This window comes from Hippocampus bargibanti, linkage group LG03 (assembly GCF_051943395.1).
Source record: "Hippocampus bargibanti isolate YZ-2025 linkage group LG03, ASM5194339v1, whole genome shotgun sequence".
NCBI classification, from domain to species: Eukaryota; Metazoa; Chordata; class Actinopteri; order Syngnathiformes; family Syngnathidae; genus Hippocampus; species Hippocampus bargibanti.
Window position 1 is genome coordinate 7,466,411 of NC_142736.1, and position 13,927 is coordinate 7,480,337.

The following is a 13,927-nucleotide window of genomic DNA, read 5'->3' on the forward strand; positions in this document are numbered from 1 at the left end:
CGTCTTGCCTTGCTCGAGAATCAAAACAATGGCTTCAGATTTGGAGAAGATGCTTTCTTGTTACTCATCCAGTGATGAATATGATTCAAATAGTTCTGAAGAGGAAAGCATAAATGTTTGCAATCGATTAAAGAAGTTATTACGTGTCATTTTGAGGCATCTGGACTGAAATGTAGCATCCCAGAAAATGCACAAGATGGCGCCCCAAGCTACGTTGGATATGGGCTGATTTGTCTGCTGGGGATTTGTGCCAGCTCGTATCAAATAGTAGTCTTGGTGCAACACACAACGATTCATCATCACATTATATGTGTTTTCCTTCTAATTTCGCAATCGACACGGATCAACATGAAATTTTCAAGCCAAATAAAGTACCCAAAAACGCATTGTGTGTCGCTTTCTCGGTCAATGACAATACCTACCGAAGCCGTCCGGAACTCGGCTTCCATGGCCTCACTGAACTTTTCCCATGCACGAGCTTTTGCCTCGGCGACCACCGAAGCTACGTTCCGCTTGGCGATCGATACATGTCAGCTGTCTCCAGAGTCCCACAGGCCATAAAGGCCTGATAGGACTCCTTTAGCTTGATAGCATTGCTTACTGTTGGTGTCCACCAACGAGTACGGGGTTTGCCACGATGACAGGCACCTTCCGGCCACAACTCCGATTGGCTGCCTCAACAAGAGAAGTACGAAACATGGTGCATTCGGACGTGTGAAAAGTTCTGCCCGTGGTGGGAGTTGAATTTCCTTCTGACAGTGGATTCCGCCAGACAGTTTGGCTCTGCCAGGTAGGACTGGCATCTTTCCCCACCATCGAAGCCTACTTAACACCAGGTGGTGATCAGTTGACAGCTCCGCCCGTCTGTTCATCCAAGTGTCCAAAACATGCGGCAGCAAATCCGATGATACAACTGCAAAGTCAATCATCGAACTGCAACCAAGGGTGTTCTGGTGCCAAGTGCATATATGGACGCCCTTATGTTTGAACAAGGTTCAGATAAACCGTGTTGAGCACAGAAGTCCAACAACAAAGCACCACTCGGGTTCTGATCGGTTGGGCCGTTCCTCCCAATCATGTCAGTCAGGACAAATTTCCCTATTGTGGGACGATTAAATGTTTTCTGACCTATCCCCCCCTCCCCAAAGGCTGAGTGAAGAGACCCTCTCGGGCGGGCAGATGGATGGATGGATAGATAGATAGATAGATAGATAGATATCTCAACTGTACATCTAAAGAAGAATAAATATATTACCTTACTGCTGGTTCACACATACGGAAGAATTACTTTCAGAAAGTGATTATGTCTCAGTTGTCCAGTAACTTTGCATGTGTGTCATTGTTATTTTCCAAAAAGTTGGAATAGTTAACGGCTGTCTCTCTTCACAGACACTATATGAGGAATGGGCCAGCTACAGTGTCTTCTACAAGTACCAGCCCATCGGACTAATTCGGTGAGAGACATTGTGGAACAATTTCAGTAATTACAGATATCATTCGACTTATGACCAGGTTCCATTTCGACTAACCAAGGAAGTCAAAATGGTCCTCGGTCGAAATCCATTCAAAATGTTGAACAGAGACTCTGTGCTAAATGACATGCAAACGACCCGATTTGGGTGCCACGGTTGTCTGGGTCGCCGATGTCCTACCGGTTGCCCTATCAATGGCCTTACCCCGTTCTCTGCGCCCGACGCAGTTGCCCGACCCCACGGCCGTGTGCGGCGCCGACGCGCCCGACCCTCCACCTCGCCCCGAAGCAGAACGAACTGGCTCAAATTCTGTCTCTTTGAGACAGAATTGTCATACGCGTTGCCAGACTATTAGTGCATTGTGGTGCTAGGCGTAGATTTGAATTTTTAAAAGTAGGGTCTGATGGTCGTGGTCAGAAGTACGGGTGGTCATTAGTCGGATGGTACCTTTACAAAAATAATGTCCAATACCATCCTGAAAGAAAAATTGATACAATTGGAGATTCTCTCAGTATTTCCAATGCTCTTATAGAGTCGATATGAAACTTTTCACTGTCAGAACCTGTGGAAGCTATTTTTCCGGAAAACAACATAAATGTGAAAAACTTTATTTGAGAATTGAACTTGCGCTGATCCTGCTGGCTTTGAGATGTTTTTAATCACCTTTTGTGTGTTGTCTTATTCCTTAAAAAAGATCTTTCATTCGCGATCACACTGTTAATGACTTCATGCACCAGTGTGTTTGTTTTCGGGACTGATTTGTGACTACTGATTTGTGAAGGGAAAAGCCGAAAGGAAAAGAAGAAGAAGAGGATTTGTGACTACTGAGCAGGGTGTCCGTCCTGGTTCTTATTTGAGGGGCTCCTCTTCTCCATGTTTATGAATGATTTGCATTTCCAAATGATGTGAATATTTACCAGAATTTTCCAAAATTCAGTGTTCACTAAAGGAATACATTGATTTAGAATTTTTATATTGAGGAATACATTAATTTTGAAAAACAATTTTACCAAAACAGGTTCAATGACAACAAAATATGTGGTACACTCTTTTCTTGAAGAGCAAGTCATTCAAAATAATTTATGTTTCTTGATGTTTCCGTCCCTTGAGTAATTAGGAGTATTTGAAGTATTTGAATCTCATATGTATTATATGTGCAGAAGTTAAATTGCAGCTTGAGCATTCTCGATCGCTCAATTAATATTGTTTGTAATAATGTCACGATATTTGTTTTTGGGTCATATCATAATTGCACAAATTGCTTAATTGGTTTACGCCGAAATACCGAAGGTATTCTTACTGGCTGGAGTTTATCTTTAATTTATTTAACTTCCTCACAATACAAAGGAGTGTGAGAAATACCAATGTCTTTTTTTCATGTTGCCACACCAATGAAGGAATTTGGATGCCAAAGAAAAAGCACAATTTGACTGGAATGGTTTGCCTGCCTCCATAAGATCAAGTCATTTCTCATTAAAACGATTACTTTTGTGTCATTTCCACATGCGTATAGCCCCAGAACACATATCGTTTGATTACCGATGGTTCACAAATACTGCACCATTACGTCTGTGCCTTTCGATCTGTAAGAAGTTTCTTCAATATTTAACTAGAAATAACATGTTCCAAGAAAGCTGAGACATGTTAATATTTGTCAAACGTGTTACATCATCTTTGTTATATTTGACAGGCTTGGTATAGAAAACTTGCTTGTCAGTAACTATGTAATGGGGGCCAATAATACCATGTTGCTGGCATTACACAATTTAAAAATGAAGTCTCTCTCTCTCTCTCTATATATATATATATATATATATATATATATATATATATATATATATATATATATATATATATATATATATCTGTCATCTGTGTGGGCAAGCGTATCCCAGTTAACCTCAGAGCTTAGGTTTTCTAGGGCTATACGCATGTTGGTCAAACTTTTTCCATATGTAAGGAACCGGTCAGGCACACCTTTTCCAAATATTATACAGGTGCCATCCGACTTACAACCGCTCGACTTACGACCACCCGTACTTACAACAACGACCGACAGACCCTCTGTTTTTAATTTTAATTCTCCGCGTGGCACCGCAATGCGCTAGCAGTCCGACAACGCGTACGACAATTATGGCCAGCCTCTCACTCTTGCACAGCAATCTACCGCATGACTACACTTAGGAGCTATACAGATACCATCTCGGCACCATCTCCTGTAGTACACTGTCAATTTTTTACGCAAGACCGAAACCTTGGCCCCAAATAGAAAATCCACTTCATCCGATGGACATCCTGTCAAGAAAGCGAGGAAAGCAATGACGTTGAACAGGTCGAGACATTGAATCTCCTGAGCCTCGCTGTTGGCGTGGAGTGAGTTGGGTACCCTGCACCTTCGGACTCGGTTCCGGGTCGCAATGGCATCTGTGGGGGGAGGGTCCCCCGACGCTAGGCGCGGCTCGACCAGAACTAGAGCCGAGGTGGGTTGGGGTGAGCGCTCGGCCGCGTGGGACCGCCGCGGTGAGAACGCCGCGACGAGACCGCCGCGTCGGGCACACGCCCGAGCGCCGACGCCCGAGCCGCCTCTGCTCTAGCACAGCTACATATGTCTATATACCTTTCTTGATACTTGCACTATGTCCAGTTTTTTTATGAAACGGTTTTGCACATTTTCAGTATACAGTTGACAGTTTTATTTTACTATGCTTAGAATATCTTGTTTTCTATCATTTCACCCCCCCAGCTTTATCCCCTTTCAAATTGCTGATGTGGACTGCAAATTTCCCCATTGTGGGACGAATAAAGGTTTTCTGATTCTGACAACCGTGGCGCCTGAATCAGGTCGTTTGCAAGTCATTTAGCCAAGAGTCTCTTCAACATTTTGAATGGATTTCGACTTATTACCATTTTGACTTATGACTGGTTGATGGGAACGGAGCCAAATCGTAAGTCGGATGGTACATCTATGTGAACATATAAAAGTTTTCCAAATGTCAGGCACACCGCATTATAAGGCGCTACAATAGAAGCTGGGGTTACGCACTACTTCCTCTACAGGGGGAATTGGAGTGGATGGCTGCTGACAGTAGTTGCCAGACCTGTTGTGGCTCAATATTACTTCACACATAAGGCACAGGGTCATCTTTTGAAGTAAATGAAGGCCTTTGGGTGCGCCTTATATTTTTTTCAAGCCACAATGCTGAGCACCAGGAAAAGTGATATTTTTTCTTTTTTCCCCCCACAGGAAGTATTTTGGGGACAAGGTCGGACTATACTTCGCCTGGTTGGGAGTCTACACACAGATGTTAATCCCTGCTGCCATTGTTGGAGTAATTGTATTCCTCTATGGCTGTGCCACCGTTGATGATAATATTCCAAGGTATACTGGAAATTCCACTTGTAATAAATTTGAAGGACATCTCCAGTTAGGAACATAATTATTCAGGATTTACAATACTTAATGTGCTGGTACATTTATTTTATTTTTATTTCTTTTTAATTTTTAAAACATATGTTGGGTTATTTTTTATCGTTCGCCCTTGGTTCATTGCTTCGACGGGTGTTGATGGAGATCGATGGTTAAATCATCAGGGAGCCAGGACTTGAACAGAAAGTTGATTTAATTTGGGAGAGCACGGGCATTGCGGTGCGGACGGAGGAGCGAGCATGGAGAGAGAGAGAGACGAACGGGCTGCAGGAGTATTTATGCGGCGCAGAGTAATGACGCGACAGGATGTGACGTAATAAAAATACGACATCGTGTAAAGGAAGGCAGGATATGACATACGAGGAAGTTCAAAATGTAAACAAAGATTACAGAGCGATGTTTAGAGATGTTTGTATGGCGAATTACCCTAACAACATACATGTCACAGAACTTTACCAACAGAAGTGAAGCTTCCATGGCCTTGAGTAAACATTTATGGTCCAATTGTTGGACTTCTTTTAATTAAAAGTCACACTGAATTAAAATCTTATAAAACGTGAAATGAAATCCCCACAATCAGATTTTCCTATTTTCGTCCCACCGCCCATTAAAAAAGTCAACAATGACATATTTCTGTTACCTGGAAAAACTCAACTCAACCCAACTGTCTTAATATTGCTCTTTCCGACAACCAATGCTGCATAGAAAGTGCTGTACATCGAGGAACTATTGTACTTCCAAAAATAAAGCAAATACGGTAGAAAGCACCAATCAGTCATACTACGATCAAGTCTGAGTCATGCTAAGTCAAATGCTAAGGAGTACAAGAGAGTTTTGAGGCAGGTTTTAAAGATGGGCAGTGAGCGGTCTTGCCGCGTTTTCGTGGGAGGTCATTCCAGAGAGAGGAAATAACAATGGTAAGGGCTCTCTGAGCCTCTGATTTGTCCGCAGCAAAGCCATAGCAGACGCTGCACCACTCCACCTGTCGATTTCTCACTGCCTCCACATTCACCCGTGAACAAACAAGAGGTGTCAAATTTTCGCATTAATTAATTATAGACATGTTAGTGCATTCATTTAACTCATTCACTCCCAGACGATGTGCAAAAATGTGTCCACTCCAGTGCCAGGGTTTTCGTCATTTTCACTCAAAAGTGCAGGACCCACAGAATATTGAGTTTTACGACTACACAAACATTCATTGCAGCATAAGAAACCGTACACGCTCTTCTTTCAAGTTATATGGTTCTGGAGTTGTATGCGCTTGAAATCGGGGTGGCTGCACAAAATACCATACAATGCATACATATTGATTTATATAGAGCTTTAACAACAACTGAAGCTGTAACAAAGCGCTAACATGGACAAAAGGCAAATGCTGGCCACTCGTGGAAGGGGAAAAAAACATTGCCAGAGGTCGAACTAGCGCTTTATCGGCACCTCCCCACAAGAAAAACCAAAACCCGAACAAACTCGGGAATGGCGCTCCACGTCACGTGTTTCAATTCCCGAATAAATTCAGGAATGACAGCGAGTTTAATTTCCACCTTTATGGTTTATTTCAGTAGGATTTTATAAGAGCCTTTTTGATTTGTTGGCTTTCTGTGTTCGAGTAGTTAAGAGTGGGAAAACAACTGTCAGTCACAGCCAGAAGCAGAAATTGACTGACTGTCATCATGTTGGGACTGTTTAGCCAAAGCTCCCATTAGAGTTGGGTGTGCTTAATAAGCAGCTGTGAGTGTGTGAGAGTTCTCGGAGCAATGACTGGAAAATTTATCACGAAAGCAGCTAAAATTTAGCCTATCACATCAATGCAAAGCAGCCAGTCGCGAGTACAGCCACAGCTTATGTTAGCACCGAAATCATGAACAATTTTCTCATGGCAAAGCTCTTCTGAAAACTAAACTCGAGAACACACCACGTACGAGGCATAGTTGATGAGCCCTCTGTAGAGTCCTTGAACGGATTGATGTTTATTTCAGCACTTTTAGTTTGTCATGATTAACAGCATGCGGGGTGAGCTGGAGCCTATCCCAAGTGTCCTTGGGCAGTAGGCTGGGGACATCCTGAACCGACTGCCAGCAAATTGCAGGGTGCTCACAAACAAACAAAACAATGATATTCCCACTGGTGGGCGAAACTAAAGGACGTTGACTAGTCTCAAATAGAGAGAAAGTACAGAAAGTAAATGGCTAGGGGCCCTAGCCATTTACTTGGACAGATGCTGCCCTAGCCTAGGGCAGCATCTGTCCAAGTATCATGGAAAATCAATAAAATACAGAACTTTCTTTAATGTTTTGATCAGCCTAAAAAATATAATGAATCTAAAATGAAAATAGGGGTGTTCTTAGTAATGTTTACATGAGACTCAAACATAGATTTATATCAATTAATTTCAGACCTCAATTGATTGATCACACATTTTTGAGCTCCTCACGGCATTAAAAAAAAAACCTCAAGATACTAAACTCCTCCACATGGGGCAAGATCTTATCCCCAACCTGAAGTGGGAACTCCACCCTTTTCCAACTGTGGACCATTGTTTCACATTTGGAAGTGCTGATTTTCATCCCAACCGCTTCACACTCTGTTGCGAACTGTTCCACTGAGTTGGAGAGCCTTGCTTTAAGAAGCCAACTGCACCACATCATCTGCAAAAAGCATTCCTTGCCTTCCTCAATTTAACAGTACATGATACAAACCTGTGAGACAGTGCTACCCCGAACGGGAGCTACCAATGTATTTTCTCTTGTCTTCCCCTAATTTCAATGGATTCTTGAAGCATCTTCTACCGACTGACTGAAACCAAACTACAAACTTACACTATCTTGTGAGTGTGAATCTTTTGAATTTTCAGCTAACCAAACCAACTTTTGGATCCACTTCCCAAATTATAAACAAATTATAACCATATTTTTCATCAATGTGATTAGTGAGACTTGTTAGTACACTCTGAAACTTTGGTTTCTGAGACTTTGGTTTTCTACGTTACACAGTCAGCTTCTCCGACTGCTGTCGAAGTGTGTCACTCTGTGATCACTCGGCCCGAGTGTGTGTGGATTTGTCTTCCTGATGGAATGCCAGCCAGTGTTTTGCGGAATTACAAGCTTTAGTCCAGGGGTCGGGAACCTTTTTGACTAAGAGAGCCATAAAAGTAAAATATTTAGAAATGGTTTTCAATGAGAACCACACTCGTGCACACACACACGCACACACATGCACGCACGCAAACACACACGCACATGATTTCAACAAAATGTCAGAATGCAGTATATGATTTAAAATAACTGTGGAAATACTCATCATTAATATGAATAGTTTTCCGTTACTCATGATTGGTAAAAAAAATTCAGCCAAACGATCGGAATGAAAGTCAACTTGCCGGGTCCATAGGCGAAGCTACTGCTAGCTAGCTTTTTGCTGTCTCTCACAGAAGTATATTGATGCTGACGTTAGCATGAGGCTAGTCATACTGCCACTGTAATTTGACCATTTCATCGATGGTATTGTTTCATTGCAAATCATGGCAGAACTTTTTCTCTCCACAGTTTTGTTTACTCGTCAGGCTTATTTAAAAAGGGGGTGTTTACCTGTTACGACATCAATGGCCATAGGTCAGTATCATCCAATCAAAATTGTGCTTTCTGCCAACTGCCGCCCAAACAGGAAATGAACAGCATAAAAAGCGAGAATGTGTATTTAGCTTTATCGGCAAGCCACATGCAATCATCAAAAGAGCCATACATGGCTCGCGAGCTATTGGTTTCCGACACCTGCTTTAGTCCATGCTTATCTGGTTACAAGCGAGATCGATTTGATTGGACACTGAACGTGCTGTGTAGTAGTGACATTGTGAGGTGGTACCAATAGGAGAAAAAACAAACTCATAAATGAACGGAAACACGTACCCTGGGATATGCACTGCTTTCATCAATACCAACACATCGTAAGAAGCCGATGTATGGCATCATGGCCTTCAAATAGCACCGATGCAGTGGATAATATTTGAGCACATGCACTTTTACTAGTCAAAATCGACCGTGAGATCACCTGTGGGGTGTTGGATTATCACGAGATTACTGTTCAGCATTACATTCTGATCAACTGTTTCAAACACTGCAGTGTGACCAGCATCGGCATACTCCTTATGTCAGTATTCAATCTTGTATTACTTAATACTGTACTGTACTGTACTGTAAAAAGTTCAAAACCTGATTGAAATTTATCCAAAATGCTATTTCAGTGCCAGAATTTGATGAGTTCATTTAAAGGCAGTTTCTCAACACTCTTCCAAAGGGAAGGTGTGAGGTGGTTTTGCAATTTGCTTCAAAGGAGACATCCACAATTCTCTTTTTTAAGAAGTGTCATGATGCCAGTTTCTTTCAGGGCCTTGGGAAGCAGGCCTGATTAAAGTTGGCTACTCATTATTTGCTGTAAATCCGAACAGATTTCACAATCTTTTTGAAAAGTTTAGCTGGTACTGAGTCAAGACAGTTGGTTGATGGTTTCAACAGACAAACCTCTTCTTTTCCTTTCGGCTTTTCCCCTCGGGGGTCGCCACAGCGAATCAATGTCCTCCATCTATCTCGGTTTTGTGCATCCTCTTCTCTCACACCAGCTACCTTCATGTCCTCTTTGACCACATCCATAAACCTCCTCTTCAGTCTTCCTCTCGGTCTCCTGCCTGGCAGTTCAAGGCTCAGCATCCTTCTCCCGATATAGTCACTCTCTCTCCTCTGGACATGTCCAAACCATCTCAGTCTGGCCTCTCTGACTTTCTCTCCAAAGCCTCTAATATGAGTTGTGCCTCTAATATACTCATTCCTGATCCTGTCCAACCTGGTCACTCCCAAAGAAAACCTCAACATCTTCAGTTCTGCTACCTCCAGCTCTGCTTCCTGTCTTTTCTTCAGTGGCATTGTCTCCAGTCCAAACATCATGGCTGGTCTCAGCACTGTTTTATACACTTTTCCTTTCATCCTAGCTGAAACCCTTCTATCGCACATCACACCTGACATTTTTCTCCAGCCGCTCCAGCCTGGCTGGACACGCTTCTTAACCTCTTTTCCACACTCTCCATTGCTCTGGACAGTTGACCCCAAGTACTTAAAATCCTCCACCTTCTTTATCTCTTCCCCCCGTAGCATCACTCTTGCACTTGGATCCCTCTCATTCACACACATATTCTGTCTTGCTGCGACTGATCTTCATTTCTCTCCTTTCCAAGGCATATCTCCACATCTGTAGTTTCTCCGCCACCTGTTCCCCGTTCTCGCTACAGATCACAATGTCATCTGCAAACATCATGGTCCAAGGAGATTCTTGTCTAACATCATCTGTCAGCCTGTCCATCACCATAGCAAACAAGAAGGGGCTCAGAGCTGACCCCTGGTGGAGTCCCACCTCCACCTTGAATTCCTCCGTCACACCGACAGCACACCTCACAACTGCCTTACAGTCACGATACATGTCTTGCACCGCTCTGACATACTTTTCCGTCACTCCAGACTTCCTCATGCAATGCCACAGCTCTTCTCTGGGCACCCTGTCATACGCTTTCTCCAGATCTACAAAGACACAATGCAATTCCTTCTGACCTTCTCTGTACTTCTCTATCAGCATTCTTAAAGCAAACACTGCATCTGTCGTACTCTTTTTTGGCATGAAGCCATACTGCTGCTCACAAATGTTCACTTCTGCTCTTAGTCTTGCTTCAACTACTCTTTCCCAGAGTTTCATTGTATGGCTCATCAACTTTATTCCTCTGTAATTAGTACAACTCTGCACATCTCCTTTGTTCTTAAAAATGGGCATGAGTACACTTAATCTCCATTCTTCAGGCATCTGTTCACCATCTAAGATCTTGTTGAATAACGCAGTCAGGAACACCACCGCCACCTCTCCAAGACACTTCCATACCTCGATTGGTAAATCATCAGACCCGAGTGCCTTTCCCCCCTTCATCCTCTTCAGCGCCCTCCTCACTTCATCCTTGCTAATGCTTGCTACGTCTTGGTCCACAACAGTCACATCTTCTACTCTTTGTTCCTTCTCATTTTCCTCATTCATCAATTCTCTACTGCTCTAAGTACTCTTTCCATCTGGCCATCACACTACTGGCACCTGTTAATACATTGCCATCTCTATCCTTAATCACCCGAGCCTGCTGCAGGTCCTTACCATCTTTGTCTCTCTGTCTCGCCAGTCTCTAAAGATCAGTCTCACCTTCCTTGCTGTCCAGCCGAGCATATAAATCATCATAGGCCTCTTGTTTGGCCTTTGCCACCTTTACTTTAACCGTGCGCTGCATCTCCTTGTACTGCTGTCTACTCTCGTCCGTTCTCTCAGTGTCCCACTTCTTCTTTGCTCACCTCTTTCTCTGTATACACTCCTGCATCTCCCCATTCCACCACCAAGTCTCCTTATCTACCTTTCTTCCACTCGATACACCAAGTACTTTCCGACCTGTGTCTCTGATTATGTTCGCTGTAGTTTGCCAGTCATCTGGAAGGACCTCTTGCCCACCCAGTGCTTGTCTTACCTCCTTCCTAAATGTCATGCAACACTCTTCCTTTTTCAACTTCCACCATTTGATGATGAATTGTACCTCTACACTGAAATATGAGTTATGGCGCTTTTTGATCGGGAGCTTTACAGAAGTGAGTTTGTCATACAACAAACAGAATGAATGTATTGTTGAGGTTCTGACTAATTATTTGAGAAATGTGTTGTTTTGAGTCATTGTTATCATTAGAGTGACATTATCTGTATCAATACAATACACAGTAATTTATTTAGCACATTAACTACAGCTGAAGCTGTAACAAAACGCTGAATAAAACAGTTAACATAAAGTAAAATATTAAACACAAAACATGACATAGAACATAGACAGTCATGCAATCTGGACCACATTTCCATCATACGCAAATGCCCTTTATTTCTTCTCCACTGACGCTCGGCTTTCCCGCACTTTGTTTTCATAGTTTTTACGCCCGTAGTTTACCTCACAGGTGTTCTAGGTAGTGCAGTCTTATTAGATTTAACAGGAGCAACATCATCCAAAACATTTGACATTTGAAGCCAGAGTAACCAGGCAGGTACGGGGAGACCAAAGTCCACAAAAGAAGGCCCACACCCAACCCAATCACTTTTACCCCATCATTATTTCCCGGGTTTCTGCAACAATAATAATGGGTGAAAAGTGATCGTTCTCCCTGGTTCATGACTCTTCAGGGTGTTAGAAGTGGGATGGTAAAATCAGCAGGAACCCAGGTGTTGAACAGAATTAGTTATTTTAATCTTGTAGACAGCAGGGACATTGTGAGGTCGGTTGAGGAGGGACAGAGAGAGAAAGAGACGTGTTGGGAGAGCCTTTATAAAAGACGGACAGGATGTGACGACTGTGACGTATAGGATGTGACGTCACATCTGATATGTCACATCATGTGACATATCAGATGTGACGTATAGGATGTGACGCCATGTAAAGGCGGGTAATATATGCCAGGAAGTCCAAGAAAAACAAAATGATGCAAATAATGTTTAAAGATGTTTGTATAGCGAATTGCCCCAACAGCCTGCACAATTATTCATAATTCAAAAATGTAATAATAACTGATAGAGTGTTTATGCACATTAGTAAACGTATTATGTTATCCCATGTTAGTTTAGTAAATATTATGTTATTGCATGTTCAATTTATACAACATGGAATAAAGTATCAGTCGAACCGTACGAGAGCAGGATGTAACGCGTATCAAGTTTCAGTCTAGGTCCAGCCAACACTGAGTTGTCCGTAGCTGATTGGACAACAGATCGCTGCTGTGGACGTTCAAAAACTAGTCAGAGCGGGAGCTCTTCCCCTTTGTTCCTATCTTTGTTCGTGTGCTCCTGACATCGCTCCTGCCTAGACGATAGAAGTGCTTTTTCTGTCTCACTAGAATAAAGTAGTTTTTTGTTCACCATCTATCATCGTCACTGATATTTTTATCACTGAACTTCGTTGAACACCGAACCAGAAGAGAAACAAGAATTTGAACCGAACAATAACAATGAGCTGTAAGCATGTGGTTGGCAACTTAACATAGCATCTATGACTGTCACATCTCGTCGCCGTCCTGGGCGCGCCCCGCCCCTCCTGTCACCTCCTCCGCTGCTCCCTGGAGACGGCCCCTCCCATCATCACGCACCTGGGTTCCCACAGCTGTTTGTCATTCCCTTGATTGTGCCTTCTGACTATATTTGCCGATCGCACTACACCGTCTCCGTCGGAGTATTCTGAAAGCCACCCTTGCCACTTCCGTTTTGTCAGGTCTGCCGTCAACGATCTCTCTCACGTACCTCATCCTGCTGTCATTGTTTTATGCGTGTCTCAGTAAAGACTTTTGTTCACGAGTATCTGTCTCGCCGTACATTTTGGATCCAACCTCCCCGCTTTCCTTTCGTCACTCGAGCCCTGCCCTCAAGCCTCAAGTGACGTGACATTACAGACATGGCCAAACTACGGCCCGCGGGCCACGTACAGCCCATTCGGTTTTTTAATTTGGCCCGCCGAATTTATCCAAATTATAGTAAAAACAGTGTCTTAAAGTCTGAACAAGTTAGCGGACAACAAGCTGAAAATGTGCCTGCCCGGCCATAAAGAAAGACAAGAAATCGCAAAAAAAAAAAAATGTCGCAAAGTATATATATAAAAAAAATAAAAATAAAAAGCCTCGTCTCACCCACCATGGGTGGTGTCTGTCCCCCATTTCAGCTCGGGTCCTCTACCAGAGGCCAGGAAGCTTGAGGGTTCTGCGCAGTATCCGTGCTGTTCCCAGCACTGCGCTTTTCTGGACCGAGATATCCAATGTTGTTCCCGGGATCTGTTGCAACCACTTGTCGAGTTTGGGGGTCACTGCCCCGAGTGCTCCGACCACCACAGGCACGACTGTCACCTTTACCTTCCAGGCTATCTCCAGCTCCTCTCTGAGCCCTTGGTATTTCTCGATTTTCTCATGTTCCTTCTTTCTGATGTTTCCATCAC

General features: G+C 43.2%; 1 protein-coding gene across 3 annotated transcripts in view; it reads left to right on the forward strand.

Moving 5' to 3' along the window:
- ano1a (anoctamin 1, calcium activated chloride channel a) overlaps positions 1-13,927 on the forward strand; it is a 112,786-nt gene that overhangs the window by 42,753 nt on the left and 56,106 nt on the right. For all 3 annotated transcript variants that reach the window (XM_088991779.1, XM_088991780.1, XM_088991781.1), the window contains 2 exons: positions 1,390-1,454; positions 4,717-4,851. In XM_088991779.1, coding sequence (XP_088847905.1) covers positions 1,390-1,454; positions 4,717-4,851 — 200 coding nt within the window. The remainder of the gene's footprint in view (positions 1-1,389; positions 1,455-4,716; positions 4,852-13,927) is intronic.